The sequence below is a fragment of the Vulpes vulpes genome, chromosome 2, assembly GCF_048418805.1.
Source record: "Vulpes vulpes isolate BD-2025 chromosome 2, VulVul3, whole genome shotgun sequence".
Lineage (NCBI taxonomy): Eukaryota > Metazoa > Chordata > Mammalia > Carnivora > Canidae > Vulpes > Vulpes vulpes.
Genome location: NC_132781.1, coordinates 19,091,216 through 19,108,956, shown reverse-complemented (window position 1 = coordinate 19,108,956; position 17,741 = coordinate 19,091,216). Strand labels below are relative to the sequence as shown.

Genomic DNA, 17,741 nt, shown 5'->3' with positions numbered 1-17,741 from the left:
TCCATGCAGGGAGCCCAACATGGGACTTGATCCGGGGTCTCCAGGATCACACCCCGGGCCGAAGGCAGCACTAAACCACTGAGCCCCCCGGGCGGCTGCCCTCCCACTGACATTCTGGCTTCCATTCTGACATAGGACAGACAGGTAAACTGGTCCATAGAAAGCTATGATGGCTACCCAGAGGTGAGGCCAGGCCAGCCCCTGGGGAAGATCCAAGGCTGGTTCAGATCACATCATTAAGAACTTGAATTAGCTACCTTCCTCCTGCCTTTTGGGTCCTTAAAACTATGCAGCCCTAGTGTCACTCCAACTAGCCCTATAATGACAAGCAAGAAGAAAAACAGAGTGAGGACCGAGGGCTGGCTCAGGGATGGACGCCCCTGCCCATTTCTCTGCACAACTGTCCTGAAATATATTTTGACCTGTGTCTCCCTGACTCGTGAATTTGAGGACACAAGGAGTCTTATTAATTTCCCTATCCTCACTGTTAAGTACTGTGCCAGATACAGGGCAGTCATTGTGTCATTCATTCAATAATTCTATGGAGCATTGTGCTAAGTGCTGGGGACAAAAATGTTGAACAAGCCCAAGTGCCTGCCCTCATGGAGCTCATTTTTGTTTGCTTGCCTGTGTTGCTTGTTTTTTGGTACTGAAACCTGGGAGCTCATATTTTAGGGAGGAAGACACAAAATAAAGATGTAAACCACGATAATTATAAATCATGGAAAATGCTGAGAAGGAAATAGAGTGTTGGATGGGGGAAGGATGTTACTTGAGAGATAGGTGAGAGGGAAGATCTGGGATCTAAGTTTAAATATGAAGGATAAAAGGAGCAAGACCTAGAACACCGTTGCTTAATATATGTCTTGCAAATATGGATAGATGGATGGTTGGGGCGGGTTGTAGTGTGAATGAGAGTTCTGCTCTAGGACCCAGTCCCTAGCGTGCTTAGCTCAAGAAGGGTGGGCGGGCCTGGGGACCCAAGATTTCCAATCGGCTCTCCCAGAACTCCTGTTGAACCAGCCGACCGGGCCCGAGAAGCCGCTGGGGGGCGCCCGAGAGCCCACTCGTTTCCCTTTAAGGCCGAGGCGGAAGACCGACGGAAGAAGGGCCTTTGGGTCGGCGGGATAGAAATAGGCCCGCCCCTTTAAGAGGGCGGAGACGCTGGAGTGGCGGCCACTTCGAAAGCGGCCTCGGGCTCCGGCCCCCGGCTTCCCGGCGACCCTCTCTCTTCCCCCGCCTGCGTCGCAGAGCCGCGTCTTTCCGTCCTCGCACCGAGACACCCTGCAGCCGGGAGTCCGACTCTTCCGCCTGGGACAAGCCGAGGCCCCTGCGTCCCCCCTTCCGCCCCGCACGGGCCGGAGCCCGTCCGCCGTCGCCATGGTAATGCCGCGCCCCGGGGCAGCGGAACTGCCTTCCAGCTTGCAGCCCCTCCCGCACTCGTGCAAGCTGCGTGCCCGGGTTAGGGTTCGGATCCTAGTTTGGTGGCTTCGGGACACCTGGACTCTAGTCAGGGCTTGGGAAGGTCCGCCCCACACACCTCCCTCGGGGCCTGTTTCCCTCGTGCTGCCTTCCGTCTGTTCTTGGAGAGAGGGTCATCCCTCCCGGTGGCTCAAACGTCGCGCCTCCGGAGCTCCACCCCCTCCGCCTGACCTTTGGACACCGGGGATGGGTTTGTCAGACGGTAGCTCTTGCTGTCCCGGCTTCTGGGGTTAGGCACAGCCTGCTGCTCTGGCCGTGACACAGGTCTAAGAGCTGGCCCCAGCAGCCCTGCTGCCTAGAAAGAAGGACCTGTGGCCTGGGGGATCCTACCCTCTTGGGACGCTGGCTTTGGCACATTGGATTCGCTAGAAGGAAACCACTTTTTTCAGAAACAAGGCCACTGCTCTAGGCATGCTTCGATTTATAGTAGTCTGTCTTGTGGTTGACATGGGTTCCCCAGGCCAAATCTTTGGGATGTTGCAGAATCCTTAGGCCCCTGTGCATAGGGCTGGGTCTAAAGAATGACCCATGCTCCTTTTGGGAGTCTTCCCCTTGCCTCCTCCTCCCTCTTCCAAGGCCAGTACAGATGAACCTGAGTGGATTATTTTTACTAGAAAGGATTCTAAATCACCTAAATCATTAAGTAAATCCCATCTCTTCCCTCCTCATCCCTTATTCTTCCCTCAGCACTCCCAAAAAACAACAGTACACCTGATGGTCTTGTTAGAATTAGAAAGAAGCAGAGTGAGGACAGAATGTACTTGCAAACAGTATTTCTCCTCCAACCTCAATTGCTTTGTTTTCCTTTCAGGCATGCAGTTTGCAGAAGCTGTTTACTGTGGAAGAGGAGTTTGAAGATGAGGTAAGGAAGTGTTGGTGATCAGAGATAGCAGAGGAGATCTTGAGTGGAAAACACCCAGACCCAGAACATTTTGAAGCAATGTGCCCCAGCCTCCTTTTACTTGACATGTATAGCTTTTTTGTCTGTGAGGAGCTGAGAGAAAATGAGACATGTAAACAACCTTCTTAACTGTTTTAGAGACAGGAAAAAAAAAAACAGAGATGTAAGCTGCCTAATTGGCATACCTTTAAATTACAAGGGCCCTTGCCTGGAAGCTGTGTCATGTGGATGATTCAGTTCACCTTTATGATGGCATACTTGAGGTGGGAAGAAAGTTTATGGAGAGCCAGACAACACGGTTAGTGGGTGACAGGAGGCCTGGGGTCACCAAGTGGCTTTGTGAGCCAGGGCAAATTACTTCATTCTCTGACCTTCTGTTTTTTCTTCTACAATAGAAAGGATGTTCTTTTGCCTCAAATGCTCTTCCCTTCCCTCTCAGAAGATGAGGGATTAGACCAGATTGGAAGCTGGCATATTAAAATCACCCCTGCTGAGGCCCTACCCCACACCAATTAAATCGGAATTTCTGGGGATGCGCCCAGGCAGGGCTATTTCTAATCTTGGGGTATAGTCAGGGATCACTAAACTAGCTGGCAATCCCCAAAGCTCTCTACCCGCTCAAATCCAATGGATGTAGTTTCATCTGGAGGCCCCAAATTGCTACCTGGAATCCGTTTCAGAAATAGGTAGGATTTAAGTGAGTAAAACCCAAAAAAGGTAAGTTAACATGGTGAAGAGTATAGCACCAACAACCAGGGTGAGGTCTTGGCCTCCTTATTCATCTAGCATACATACACAATAAACTACATTTATAGAATAGAATTGCTTTATTTTATCAATGACAAACCATTCCAACTTACTTTTTGTCTCCCAGTGTTGTGCTTTAAAAATCACGTTTAGAATTTGTCGAGATGGGGACTCCTGTGATCCTGGAGTCCCGGAATCAAGTCTTACATTGGGGTCCTGGCAGGAAGCCTGCTTCTCCCTCTGCCTGTGTCTCTGCCTTTCTCTGTGTCTCTCATGAATAAATAAATAAAAATCCTTTAAAAAAAAAAAAAGAATTTATCGAGATGCCCAATTTGTACCTAGTATAGTGATGCACCAGGGATCCTTCTGGCAGCCCAAGCCCCACGTTCCCTTCCTTTGAGGCATTTGGTACCTAAGATTTGAAAGGGAAAACAGAACTTCCTCAGACCTCTTAAAAACTGGTGTATGGGTTGTCTCATTCATTGAGGCCCTAAGACATAGTGACAAGGGCACATATGGGTTCTAGTCCTGGTTCTGTGAAGTTACTTAACTTCGGAATCTCCGTTTCTACATCTGTACAACAGGAATAATAATACATTTTAGGGCCATCATGAAAATTCATTGAGAGAATTATAGTAAAATGTTTACAAAGTCCCTGGCACCCAAGGCAATTTCAAATTGTTAGTTGTTTTTATTATCACTTGGGGACTTAAATTTTGCTTTCACAAAAAATTTAAAATTGCCAGCTTTGTTGAGAAGATGTGTCCTTGTCTTTGTCTTTCAGCTTTGGAGATGTGTGATTACAGGCTGAAAAAATGACTGCTAAGTGCCCCCACTTGGGTCTTACCAAGTGATGGGAGAACTCCTGGGCCCGCAATGGGATTAAGAATAAAGGTTCCTGGGGCACCTGGCTGGCTCAGTCAGTGGAGCTTGTGATTCTTGATCTTGGGATCTTGAGTTTGAGCCCTATGTTAAGCATAGAGATTACTTAAAAACAACAACAACAACAAAAAAAACAAAAACAAAAAAAGAGTGAAGGACTCTGACAGCTCAGGTTTCTGTTCAGTCCCTTTCCCCCTTCCCAAAGCAGGTGACGTCATGTCTAAGAGTGAGCTCTTTCGGAGAAAAGGGATCCATCAGCCTCCAGGATCGTCAGGATTTTATTGCTGCTGTAATTCTGATATTGTTATTATGGCTAAACTCCATGGTAGTCCTGCTGAAGTGTGCTACTCTCTTGATTATACACAAAGCAGGAAAAAAATCTTTCTCTGGCCCAGAGAATCCAATGCAGCAGCAGGGGATGGGGGTGGAGGGGACCTTCCTGTCAGTTAAATCAGCAGTTCTGACTCAAAAACACCCTCAGAACAGGTCTGTTGCTCTTGGAGGTGTCAATCTCACCTTGCTTCCCAACTGGAATCCATACTTAATTTAACTTACCTGAAAAGCTATATTTAACTTCTGCCTATTTTGCTGGATCTAAGGCCTCTCTGGCTTACTGAAGGCTGTGTGTTTGTGTGTTGGGGTGGGGGGGGGGGGAAGGGGTTGAGGACGGGCAACATGACCATCTGGATAGACTCCTATTGCACAGGCTGGACACCAAAAAACTTATTTCCTTGAGATGGGTGTGCGACCTTGGATGTTTTGATTCCTTAGTGCCCTGGTATGTTTGCTTCTGCCACTCCCCTGACTGCCACTGCTCCTTCACCCCCTGAGAGAATCTACCTAAAGACTTAGCCTTTGAAATGTTTCTTTTTTTTTTTAAGACTTTTTTTCTTCAAGTAATTAATTTGTTTATTTTTTTTTAAAGAATTTATTTATTCATTCATGAGAGACACACAGAGAGAGGCAGAGACACAGGCCGAGGGAGAAGCAGGCTCCATGCAGAGAGCCTGATGCGGGACCTGATCTCGGAATCCCAGGATCACACCCTGAGCCAAAGGCTGACGCCCAACCACTGAACCATCCAGCTGTCCCTAATTGGTTTATTTTTTAGGAGGGGGAGGGGCTGAGAGAAAAGGAGAAAGAATCTCAAGCAGACGCCCCCCTAATTACAGAGCCTGTTGTGGGGCTTGATCTTAAATCTGAGACCATGATCTGAGCCTAAATTAAGAGTCAGATGCCACTGAGCCACCCAGGTGCCCAGTTAGTTACATACAGTGCTAAAGATTTTAAGTAATCTCTCCACACAATATGGGACTTGAACTCACGACCCCAAGATCAAGAGTTGTGTGCTCCACTGACTGAGCCAGCCAGATGCCCACCACCCTCAGACTTCTACCAGAAATATTCTGGGGCACCTGGCTGGCTCAGTGGTGGAGCATGTGACTCCTGATACTGAGGTCGTGAGTTCAAGTCCCATGTTGCATGGAGAGATTACTATATTATTATTATTTTTTAAAGATTTTATTTATTTATTCATGAGAGACACACACACACAGAGAGGCACAGACACAGGCAGAGGGATAAGCAATCTCCATGCAGGGAGCCCAATGTGGGACTCGATCCTGGGTCCCCAGGACCACACCCTGGGCCAAAGGCAGCACTAATTGGCTGAGCCACCAGGGCTGCCCTAGAGATTACTTTAAAAAAAAAACAACAAAGCAAAATCTTAAAAAAATCAATACAATCTACAAAAAAAAAAGAAAATCTGGAAGCGGATGCATGGACAAGTTCAAAGGTGATGAGAGACTCCATCATTGCCTTCCATGCCTTGGTTTCTTGCTTACACATATCTACGCTTACATGTACACCTGCCTAAAACTGTAAAAGCAGAGTATTTCTTGATTTCCAGATGCCAAGACTCACCACCTCTGCTTCTTTGTAGGACTTCTTGTCTGCCGTGGAGGATGCAGAGAACCAATTTGCTGGCTCACGGCCTATGAATGCTGGGTGCCTGAGACCTGTCTCTTCCAGGCTACAGGACACTGCACAGGCACAGTCTTCTGGGCAGTTGCCATCATGCCCCACTGCTCCTTCAGAGGCTTTAGGTCTGTCAGCCCTGGGACTCCATCTTCCTACCTCCAGCGTGCCCAGGGCCCTCCGGAGTCTACCTTCCATAGGAACAACCCCCCTAAGACCTGCCTTGACTTCTAGCCATCAGAGACGAGTGACCCTGACAGAAGGGCTCAAAGAGCCAACCAGACCCCAGACCTCAGCCACTCACCCCCTGCTCACATTTGAGAGTCAACAGCAGGTGACTGGTGGCTTTGAGGGGCCTGAACAAGATGACTTTGATGAGGTCTTGGCAAGCATGGACCTGGAGCTTGGAGTCCACAGTGAGCCCACAGGAATCTTGCCCACTTGGTGCCAGGAGGACTCAGCAGTGGCTAAAAAGGCCCAGGTAGCTGATCCGAGCAGGTCTTGCCCAAAGGAGCCCATGCCTGCCACCCACATGACTGGTGTCATGTCAGCCCACAATGAGCTTCCAGAACCTGTTGTTCACTGTAGGACTCCACAGCTCCACTTGAGATCTGGTGCCACAAGCAACCTTCCCGCCCCAAAGGCCCCAGGACATCCTGCTCAGCAGCCCCCGTGGGAAGCCTGTCAGAAGGACCTCCCTCTTCAAGCACCACAGCCTCCCCAATCTGCTAGCGGGCCTATTCAGAGCAGCCTTCAAAACCATTTCCCTGGTCACTCATTCCAGGCTCCAAATGCCCACTTATGTGGCAAATCTCATTTTCCCGGACCACGGACTCCCAACTCCATCTGTTCTATTCCCCCAAGGACTATCTCTGGATCATTTCCTCAGAGCACCTTACAACCCCGAGCTCCAGCATCTTCTGTCAGGTGTCCTGTCAGCATCCCACGGAGCCCCCATTCCTCCCTGCCTCCCCAGGCAGTCCTGCAGTCTCCCATAGTCACCAACCACCTCGTGCAGCTGGTCACTGCCGCCAACCGGACACCCCAGCAACCTGCCCACACCAAAACACGCCGCTTCCCCGGCCCGGCAGGTATCCTGCCTCACCAGGTGAGGGGCAGCATCTCTTCAGCAGAAGCCAGAGCTGTCCAGGACATTAGGGGTGGGGGGCAAGGGGGAGAAGCAAAGTTCCAGTGCCATCCAGTCCCAGAATATCTTCACTCCTAGGGGGTGGGAGGGAAGGAAGGAAGTGCAGAGAGCGGGTTTTCAAAGCTACGGAAGAAGTCAAAAGAAGTGGGAAGAACTGAATGCTTGAAACACCACAGGTGAGAGGGGCACTTCAAGCTCTAAGAACTTCATGACTTCCTTTTGTTGAGCACCTACTGTTTTGCTAGCCCTGGGACAGGAAGATTCACTCACATAGCGTTTGGTAAGGACTTGTATGCGTTGGGCAATTTGCTTGGAACCGAGAATGCAGAGGTTAAAATAGAAATAGCTCCTGTCCCAAGCTGTCCACAGCACAGTGGAAATAGATGCAAAGGAACGATTATACATAAAATGCAGAGTGTCCCTGGATGCTGCGAAGACACTGGGTTCCTTGGGCTTGCTCTGTAAGCTTTGAAGGTACAGGCAGGAGGTTAACAGGTGTGTATGGGAAGGTTGTGCTCAGGGAGACCTTTCAGCAGTGGGAAGACAGGAAAGAGCACATGCAAAGGCAAAGGTGCAAGGGCAGGATGCGTCCGAGGTACATGGAATAGTTCGCTGTGGCCAGTGTGTGGGGTGAGTGTGCAGAAGCTGTGCTGCATTGACAGTTCAGATTTCAGCAATGGTAGAGGGACAGTATCCATGAAACTGTCTCGGATCAGATCACAGATAGCAGGACCCCGAGGGTCTGGTCTCCTTGTGATTGGTGCACCCCTTTTCTCGCATTCTAGGGGTGGTTCAGATAATTTCTGCCTGTTACTTGCTCTTTGCTAGCACTTCACAGGAAATCCAGCAACACCGTCTGTATTCCTTCTGGGCTGGGTCTCTGTAGGGAAGGTCTAGGTCCCTGAGAAGGGACCTGGGGAAAGCTGACCCGTGCCTGTGCCCGGCCTCTCTATCCGGGTCATTGCCTCCTTCAGGAAGCCCTGTGTTTTGCTCCTGGGCCAGCTTCAGCTTCCTCACATTCCCAAAACAATCCCCAAAGCATCTTTTTTGAGCTGCCAACAAGGCTCCTGAGACTTCGTTAGGAGAGATGTGATATGTGTTAATTGTCCCCGATAGTTTCCTGAACTCATTATGTAACCCAAACAAGAAGCTGTACTTGTAAGTAACAGCTGCTGTGCTTGCTCCTGCCCTCCCCTCTTCTCTCTCCCCTTGTAGCACAGTGGGAAGAATCTGGAGGAGATCATGGTTTCTACACCCCAGACTCCAACTCACGGTGCTCTGGCTAAATTCCGGACAGAGGTAACCATTTCTATGCAAATGCTGACTTCCTGGGCATCATTTAAGAGTGAGGGACATTCCCTGCATGTTGAGGAGTTGAGAAGCAGACTGTGCTGCTGGGCCTGTTACCAAGGTCATGCATCAAAGGCATGTGGGAAAGGCAGTTTGGGGAGGTGGCAATTTTACTGGCATAAGGTGAAGCCTGTCCTGATGTAGACCCATGCCATGTGTCCAGTCTTCGTTCTCATCTAAGAAAGGCCCAGCTAACTCCCATCTTCCTTCAGGAGAGGGGAGTGTAATAAGTATTCGGAAATTGTATCTCGGGAATCCCTCCTCTCAGGTTTCTGGAAATTGAGCTGGGAAGGATATGCCTTCACCTGGCCTCCAGTGGGAGGCCTTTTTGGTGGGTGAGACTCATCTTCCCTATTCACTGGGATTCTCGTTGACCTGCTCTGCCCTCAGACCCACTTTTGCTTTTAATTCTCTGTAGCAGTTTTTACTCTTGACTGCAGTTCTACAGACCCACCAATCTGCTTCAGATCCAAATCAGCAAATACTCATTTGGATACAAAGCATTTTTTTAAAGATTATTTATTTAGTTATGAGAGAAAGAGAGAGAGAGCATGAGCAGGGGAAGGAGCAGAGGGAGAAGGACAAGTAGACTCTGTATCAGTGGGAAGCCTGACACAGGCTCGATCTCAGGACCCTGAGATCATGACCTGAGCTGAAACCAAGAGTCTAATGTTCAACCAACTAAGCCACCCAGGTGCCAAAGCATTTTTTTTTTTTTTTAAGATTTTATTTATTGGAGCACATGGGTGGCTCATTGGTTAAGCATCTGCCTTCAGCTCAGGTCGTGCTCTCAGGGTTGTGGGATGCAGTCCTACATCAGGCTCCCTGCTCAGTGGGGAGCCTTCTTCTCCCTCTCCCTGTTCCTCTGCCACTCTCTCACTCCCACTCTCTCTCAAATAAATAAAATATTTTTTTAAAAAATTTATTTCTTTCAGATAGAGAGCATGAGCACGGTGGAGAGGGAGGGGTAGAAACAGACTCCCCACTGAGCAGGATGCCCAACATGGATGGTGCTTGATCCCAGGACCCTGAGATCATGACCTGTGCCAAAGGCAGACGCTTAACCAACTGAGTCACCAAGGTGCCCCAAAGCATTTTTTAATATAAAAAGGTTAATAGTTGGGATGCCTGGGTGGCTCAGCGGTTGAGTGTCTGCCTTTGGCTCAGGGCATGATCCTGTAGTCCCAGGATCAAGTCCCACATCGGGTTCCCTGCATGGAGCCTGCTTCTTCTGCCTATGTCTCTGCTTCTCTCTCTGTGTGTCTCTCATGAATAAATAAATTAAATCTTAAAAAAAAAAAAAAGTTAATAGTTAAGCCAGAGGCATCCCAAATAAAATATGACTGGTCTCAGAATGGCTAAGGCACTCCGAAAGCCTGTCATTGTATGTGGGGGCTCTCTGGCCCTAAGACTTCTTGAGTCTATTACATAAAGAGACCAGCATGGATAGCCTTTTGCTTCAACGCAACTAAAATAAAAATTAAAATAAAATAAAATAAAATAATAAAATAAATAAAATACACCTTTGCTATTGCTGCTAAGTGAAAGATGGGCTATGCAACAAGATCTCATACCATTTTGTGATGTAGGGGAGGAGGGACTGTGGCCACCATGCTACGGGGAATTTGCTCTCCCCTGCCAGCCCTCCATCCTGTCTCAGTCAAGGTCTGTAGCAGAGTGGATCCATTAATGCAGGCTCCCCGTCTGCTCTGTGGTGCCAGATTGTTACTACTTCCCAGCCATCAGTGGAGGAGGATTTTGGACGAGGGCCCTGGCTGGCCATGAAATCTGCTCTGGGCTTGGATGAGAGAGACCCTACCTGCTTCCTCTGTGCCTATAGCATCGTCATGGTGTTGCGGAAGGTAAGGATCCTGGGTGCTCATATGCGGAAGAAGGACTGTTTTTATCCTTCTTACCAAGCTGCTATCCTACTCCACCTTAGGGAAGGGGTTGTCCGTTTGTTCCCTCTTACCCCAGGCCTAACTGAGCAGCAGCATGGAGTCCCTTTGGTTGTATCCACCATTCACCTAGCATTTCACTACTATCCACAGTGTTGGGTACAGTTGGAAGGAGAAGTGGGTTATGGGTATGTCTCTGGATATCCAGGCCCCAGATGAGGTGTGATACGCACACTGTTACCCTACGAGCTTCCTAGAGGTCAAGAGTCATGTGCGGACACATGCCCATGGCCTGCAATGATGGAGCTCTGTATAAATACATATATGCTAGGGATGCCTGGGTGGCTCAGCAGTTGAGCGTCTGTCTTTGGCTCAGGGCATGATCCTGGAGTTCCAGGATCGAGTTCCACATCGGGCTGACTCTGTGGAGCCTGCTTCTCCCTCTGCCTGTGTCTCTGCCTCTCTCTGTGTCTCTCATGAATAAATAAATAAAATCTTTAATTTAAAAAAATACACATATGCTGGAGAAAGGAAGCAAGGGGGATAAATGGGACCTGCCAACCTGGAGTCCACTAGAGAGAGACAGAATGAGTCCTTTTTACTGCCTTTTTGCCCTCCACAAAAGGAAGATCATCACCACATCTGCATCCTGCCTTCCCCCCAGCCCTTGGGTTGTCCCAACACACTTGGGAACCTCACAGGTGGGATGTGGTTTGTTCATCAGATGCCTCTTCTTGTCACCAGGCAGCCCTGAAGCAGCTTCCCAGGAACAAGGTCCCCAGCATGGCAGTGATGATCAAGTCCCTGAGTCGGAGTACAGTGGATGCCAGTGTGGTATTCAAGGACCCCACAGGTGAGGAGTTCAAGGACCCCTGGGAGCATTTGATGAGTGGCCCTCATTGAGTTGAGATGAGGAGGAGTCATCCTCTCCATCCAGAGATGGGAAAATTGAGGCAGTGAGCAGCCCACTTCCCAGTCAGGGTCCAAACCACTTTGCTGCCCTTGCCCCAGACTGACGGGCCATGTGGTATTTGCAGGAGAGATGCAGGGCACGGTGCACAGGTTGCTGCTCGAGACACGTCAGAGTGAGCTGAAGCCTGGTTCGGTGCTTCTGCTAAAGCAGGTATGGGGAGCTTCTCTCTGGCCTGCCCGCCCTGGAGAGGGCCCCCCTAGTTGTCTGTCTGGCTCCTATTCTTCAAGGTAGATGGGGATGAGGGGAAGATGGTGTGGTAGGCGGGGCTACTGTGGCACCAGGGCTGGGCAGAAGTGGTTTGTGTGACCCTGGTGCAGAGGCCAGCAGAGGAGAGGCCAACAGGAACCAGGCAGCATCAGACAGCATCTAGTGCTCTATGAGGGCACTCACCTTCCCCTTCGTCCACTCCAGGTGGGAGTGTTTTCTCCTTCACTCCGAAATCACTACCTCAATGTGACGCCCAACAACCTAGCCCATGTTTACAGCCCAGATTCTGGGGATGGGAACCTTCTCAAGCCATTGCAGCCCTTCCCCAAGGTAAGAGGAGCAGGTTGGAGTGGGGGCTGGCTGATAGGATGGATCTTCTGGTATCTTCTCCTCCTATACCCTGGGGAGCAGAGGTGTGAAGGGGGCAGTGGCCCTGAGTTGAAGAGATGCCTTTGGGGACAGGGCCATCTCCTCCTGTTCCTGGTCCAGCCGCCTGCCAGACGGTACAGTAATAGGACCTAGAGCATCTGGCTTCTTGGTGATCTGATGGCAGGCTTAAGCATCGGAGAGGATAGGAGTCACTTGAGAACTAACCAAGTTGTGGGTGCCCCAGGCGGTGTGGCCCTCAGCAGGTGACTAAGGGTCAGATCCACTACAGGTGGCAGTGCATATGGCTTGTCATGTGAGCCAGCCCCTGCTCTGTGTCTTCCCTCCTGGCCTCCACCTCCCGTAAGTGAGGGGGCACCCACACAGAACTCAAGTGGGGACACTCCCCTTTGGGAACTCAGGGAGACGGGTTCCAGGCAGCTCCACTCCAGGTTCCAGGGTAAAGAGGGCAGAGCCAGTGTCTTAACTTGGCGCACAGTATCTCTCCTCCCCCAGCCCCCACCCACTGTGGCCACCTCTACCCTTCCTGGGATCCTGAGTTGTTGTCATGGCCTGGCCTGGGGGTCAGGAGACCTGGGTCATGTCCCTGCTCTGCTGGTAATTTGTTACATGACCTTGGGCAAGTCCTGTCCCCACCCCCACTGTTGCTTCATCTATAAAGCGAATGGGTTAGACTTGATGACTTCTACTCAAGTTACACCTTTAGGTGTGACATGCTACTTTCATTTCCCTCACCTTTCCCTTAACCTTCCACATTTTCTCAAAATCACCCACTTCCAAAAAATCATCTTTCTCTTTTAAATTTCAAGATATCCATACTCATTGACAAAAATCGAAATGGTATGGAATAAAGCAAAACATGAAACTCACTCTTCTCCATTCCCATTCCCTAGGGCTAACCATGGTTAACAGTTTAATTTCTATTACCTTTCTGTATGTTAGCAAGTGTGGGGACTGTTAAAAGCATGCTCTCTCTCTCGCTCTTTCTCTCTCTCTTTTTTTTAAGGGTGGGGTGGGGAAGGACAGAGGGAGAGTGAAAATCTTAAGCAGGCTCCATACCCAGTGCATGAGCCCAGCACAGGGCTTGATCTCACAACCCCTGAGATCATGACCTGAGCCGAAATCAAGAGTTGGACACTAGACCAACTGAGCTACCCGGGTGCCCCTAAAAGCTCACTTTTAATCCTAGGCTAAGTCTTCGACATATTTCTGAGTGGTGTCTTTCATTCTCTGTTCCAGCTATATATAGATTTACTAAAACACCAGATACCAACAGAATTAGGAAAGAAAATCGCCCCAAATTATCTGCTATTTTAGATGTTTGGTATTTCAGCTCCTTCCTCTCGGTGACTGACCTCTGCCACACTCCTCTGCTGTGTCTTTCCTGAACCCCCACCTATTCCTTTGAGGTTGTCTGGGTGGACATGGAACTATCCAGAGGGATGTCAGGGGCCACAGGCATTGGTAACCAGGCTCTCTGTTCCCAGGACCCAGGAAGCATCTCTGGCAACCTCCATCATGAGACTGCAAAGTCTGGAAAAGGCTTCAGAACAGCACAGAACACAGAGACAGGGGCATCCCCTGAGGAAGAATTCCCAGAAGCGGGTAAGACAGTCAGCCCACCCAGGAGCAGAGGAGGTTCTCCTTCCATTTCCTTTTGGACAGTGCAACCAAGGGAATGTGGCTGCATCTGCTCCCTCCTTCTGTGAATCTTTAGGTCTTACAGAATCTTTTTTTTTTTTTTTTTTTTTTAAGATTTTATTTATTTATTCATGAGAGAGAGAGAGAGAGGCAGAGACACAGGCAGAGGGAGAAGCAGGCTCCATGCAGGGAGCCTGATGTGGGACTCGATCCCGGGTCTCCAGGATCACACCCTGGGCTGAAGGCGGTGGTAAACCGCTGAGCCACCTGGGCTGCCCGGTCTTACAGAATCTTAAATCAGATGTGGTGTCTTTTTTGGCAGGGCTGTGGGCCATGAACCAATTAACAGTATGATAGGGGCCACATAAAGCCAATACAGTGTGACCCACAGGGCTCCCCCCATTTCTAGGCCATGTGCTGTTAATCACAAGGAGAAGATGGACTGACGCCATCCTTGTACCACAACCTTGAGTCTTCTGAGGACTGATGGCCAGACCACAGAGGCAGAGGATTTCCCCATCCTGACTAAGCTCAGAGACCCTCCAGGCAGTGCTAAGGAGTTGAACATCCATGTGGTTAGGGTGGGATTAGGATACAGACCTGAGAAGCCCAAATACAGACATGTTAGGGTATGGCTAGCTGGTTCCTCAGGAGGCAGCATCACCCAAGTGAAGCTAGCATAGCCCAAGTCTGATTACCTTTTGATTCCATAAATTCAATCTTGTCTGGCCCCAAAGTTCATGGGATTATGAGTGTGTCACATTAACCAAATTCACATTAGACCAGCCCATTTTTAAATTTATTATGATTTTTTAATTTATTTATGAAAGACACAAAGAGAGAGGCAGAGACATAGGCTGAGGGAGAAGCAGGCTCCCTGCAAGGAGCCTGATGTGGGACTCGATCCTGGATCCAGGGATCACGCTCTGGGCCAAAGGCAGACGCTCAACCACTGAGCCATCTAGGTGTCCCTTTAATTAAATTTTGAATGCCACCTAACAGACTTCTTCCAGCAGCAACATAAATCGAGTGCTCTCTGCCAGACAGAAGCCAGCCTCTGCAGGTGTAGTTTCTAGTCTGACTGGCTCTGTGGGCTGCCTGAGTCCATCCATCACACAGGAGTTTTCTAACTGGAAGCTGTGACTCTGGCATCAGATGGAGCTGGAGTCTGCTCACCAGGGGCAGTTTGTTTGACCTCTTTAAACTCCGTTCTCTCAGATAAAGTGGGGATTGTAGCAGGAAGAGCCATGCTCTGCAAAGAATATTGTGAGGACTGAAAGCGATGAGTCCAGCAGGTGTGGCCCTGTGCCCGGCACAGAGCATGCGCTCAGTGAGTGTTAGCCACTATTGTTAACAGTAATAGTACCAGCAGGGATTACTGAGGTCAGCTCTATTTCCGAGTTCTCAGACATAAGCACCCAGCTGAGAACTACCGTCAGGGACAGTTACTTCCTTCCAAATGCCCAGGAAAGCCCATCAGGGAAGGGGCTGATGTCTTGCACTATTCTGGTGAGAAACCAGATTAATGAATGCCATGATTCTGAATGCATCTAATGGCTTTTCCCAGCCTTTTGTCTTCCTCTGTCCAATGAGAGGGCTGCACTAGAGGACCTCTGAAGCCTATCTGCTCCAGCACTATGCCTCTGGATAGAAAGAGAGGCATCACCAAGGCCGAGGGGGAGTGTCTTTCTTCACAGAAAGGCCCGGGATTTTTGTCCCTGCCCGGGGGGGGGGGCGGGGGCACCGAGGAAAGATGGGAGTCAGGCCAGCCTCAGGCCCGTTAGCACAGTCACCACTGCCCAGGGGGAGTGTGGCTGGGTCCAGGCTCCCCTGAAAGGCAGGAGCTTTGGACCTGAGTCATGTGGAGGCTCTAACATCCCTAAGCCTACCTACCCTCTCCATCTCCCCCTGCAGATGACCTGGATGGGCTCCTGAGTGAGCTCCCTGAAGACTTCTTCTGTGGGACCAGCAGTTGGGACTGCCCCAAGGCAGGGCACTTACCCTAAGCAGTCAGCCTCTCAGCACCCAGGCAAGGCTCTGGCTGTGTCTGATCGGGTCCAAGGGAGAGAGGAAGCCCAGCATGATGGGAGAATAAACAAAGCAGAGGACTTTTATGGTTGCCCCCACCCTGGATGCTTTCCCTAGGAATGCCCTCGTCTCTCGGATTTTGCACTACTGTCACTCTGGATCTTCCTTTGGCATTCCAGAACTCAGTCCTGGGATGGCCCTTCTGCATTTCTCTGCTCTACTGTCCTCCAAGTCCTTCCTACAGAAGAAATGCAACTGTTGCTTCTCCCCTTGCCAACCAGGAAGGTGCGCCCCTCTCCTGCCTCACCTGGACATTAGAGCACCCTGATCCCTTCACTCGCTATTCCCTGGACAGCTGAGGAGTCCCACCACATCAGTGGTGACCTGTCCCTCTGGTCAGGGGAGGAACACACTCAGACTTCCCTCTGCTTTGGTTCTCGAGGCCTAAAGCTGCCCAGCTCACCTGTGTGCCAGGCTCCTGGGGGCAGGAGGTGGGGGCCAGGCTGGGGAGTCTTGTTCTGAAATAAAGCTGCTGCCTGCTTCACTTGCCTCCCCCTCTACATTCCACCCTCACTGCTCCTTGTCCTGTCTATCCTGCCCAAGGTGCTTTGGCCAGGGCAGAGCCAAGCTGCTCATTTTCCTCTCTCTCTCTCTCTCTCTCTCGTCATAAACTTTTAGATAGTTTTAGGTTTACAGGATTATTGCAAAGATAATACAGGGAGTTTCTCTATATACCCCCACACACACACCCAGTTTTCTCTAGTATGCACACTTCTTACAACTCATCAGCCAGCGTCAGTATCATTTACTGAACTTTGTGTTTTATTCGAATGTACACCTTTTCTCCTGTCATCCTTCTCCTGTTCTAGGATCCCATGTTCCATTTAGGTGTCATGTCTCCTTAGGCTCCTCTTGGCTCTGGCAGTTCCTCAGGCTTTCCTTATGTTTTAGGACTGACAGTTTTGAATATGGGTCAGGCATATTATAGGACGTCCTCCATTGGAACTTGTCTCATTAAAGAAAGATGAGAGCAGGTTATATGTTTTACAGAGGAAGGCATATGCTCATCACACATCAAGGGTTGATGTTGACCTTGACCTGGCTGAAGTAGCATTTGTCAGGTTTCTCCACTGTAAATTTTCTTCTCCCTTTTCATACTGTCTTCTTTGGAAGGAAGTCTCACTAGGTGCAGCTCACACTTAAGGAACAAGGGGTTATGTCCTGTGTCCCGTTATATTCTGACAGCAGAGTATCTATATAGATTATTTGGAATTCCCCTTCCCCCCCTTTTTTTAAGATTTTACTTATTTATTCATGAGAGACACACAGAGAGAAAGAGGCAGAGATATAGACAGAGGGAGAAGCAGGCTCCATGCAGGGAACCCGATGTGGGACTTGATCCCAGGACTCCAGGATCACGCCCTGAGTCAAAGGCAGGTGCCCAACCACTGAGCCACCCAGGTGTCCCTTCCTCCTTGTTTCTTATTCAGGCGTATATTTATATGAGTGTGGACTCATGGGTATTGGTTTTATGCGTTGGGTTATAATCCAGTACTACTTTACTGTGTTGCCAAGCAACTCCTTGTCATTATAGCTTTGCTGTGCCACCTTTCAGACCAGAGTTGGACAAGGGGCATGTGTGGGGTGTAATTATACCAAGTTGTCAACCTTGTTTTCCTCTCTGGAATAAAGGGAAGAAAAGAATCATCCCCCAACTTATGGTTGAGGGGGTGTAGGTCAAAGACCCTAGTCTGACCACCAGTCTCCCCGCCTCAGGCCCAGCCTTCCCTAAGGTGGTACTGCTCTTGGGGAAGGCGCTAATCTCTTTCTTCCCAAAGAGAAGCTGATCCCCTGGATCCCAGTCTCAAAGCTGAAATGAGCAAACACTATAAGAACTAGATGTTGGTTGCAGTGGGACCCTGTTCTAGAAGGCTTTTGTGTTCCAAGCCCAGGAGCAAGAAGGGGCTAATTCACTAGCAACCTTCCTACCTGAACGGATTGTGTACTTTTTTCCTACCCACTCCTAATTCCCCAGCTCTGCCCATGCAGCTCAGACCTGAGCCAGAACGTGCCTACGCTATATGGTCTTCCTGCACCTGAGCCACCCCACACCCCTAGCCT

General features: G+C 49.7%; 1 protein-coding gene across 1 annotated transcript; it reads left to right on the top strand.

Moving 5' to 3' along the window:
* The first annotated feature begins 1,129 nt into the window (after positions 1-1,129).
* On the top strand, positions 1,130-16,164 carry HROB (homologous recombination factor with OB-fold). The gene is made up of 10 exons (XM_072742660.1): positions 1,130-1,383; positions 2,294-2,344; positions 5,955-7,097; positions 8,352-8,435; positions 10,208-10,348; positions 11,129-11,237; positions 11,422-11,507; positions 11,769-11,894; positions 13,439-13,556; positions 15,507-16,164. The coding sequence occupies exons 1-10, from the start codon at positions 1,381-1,383 to the stop codon at positions 15,596-15,598; spliced, it is 1,953 nt and encodes a 650-aa protein (XP_072598761.1). The 5' UTR covers positions 1,130-1,380; the 3' UTR covers positions 15,599-16,164.
* Positions 16,165-17,741: the final 1,577 nt, after the last annotated feature.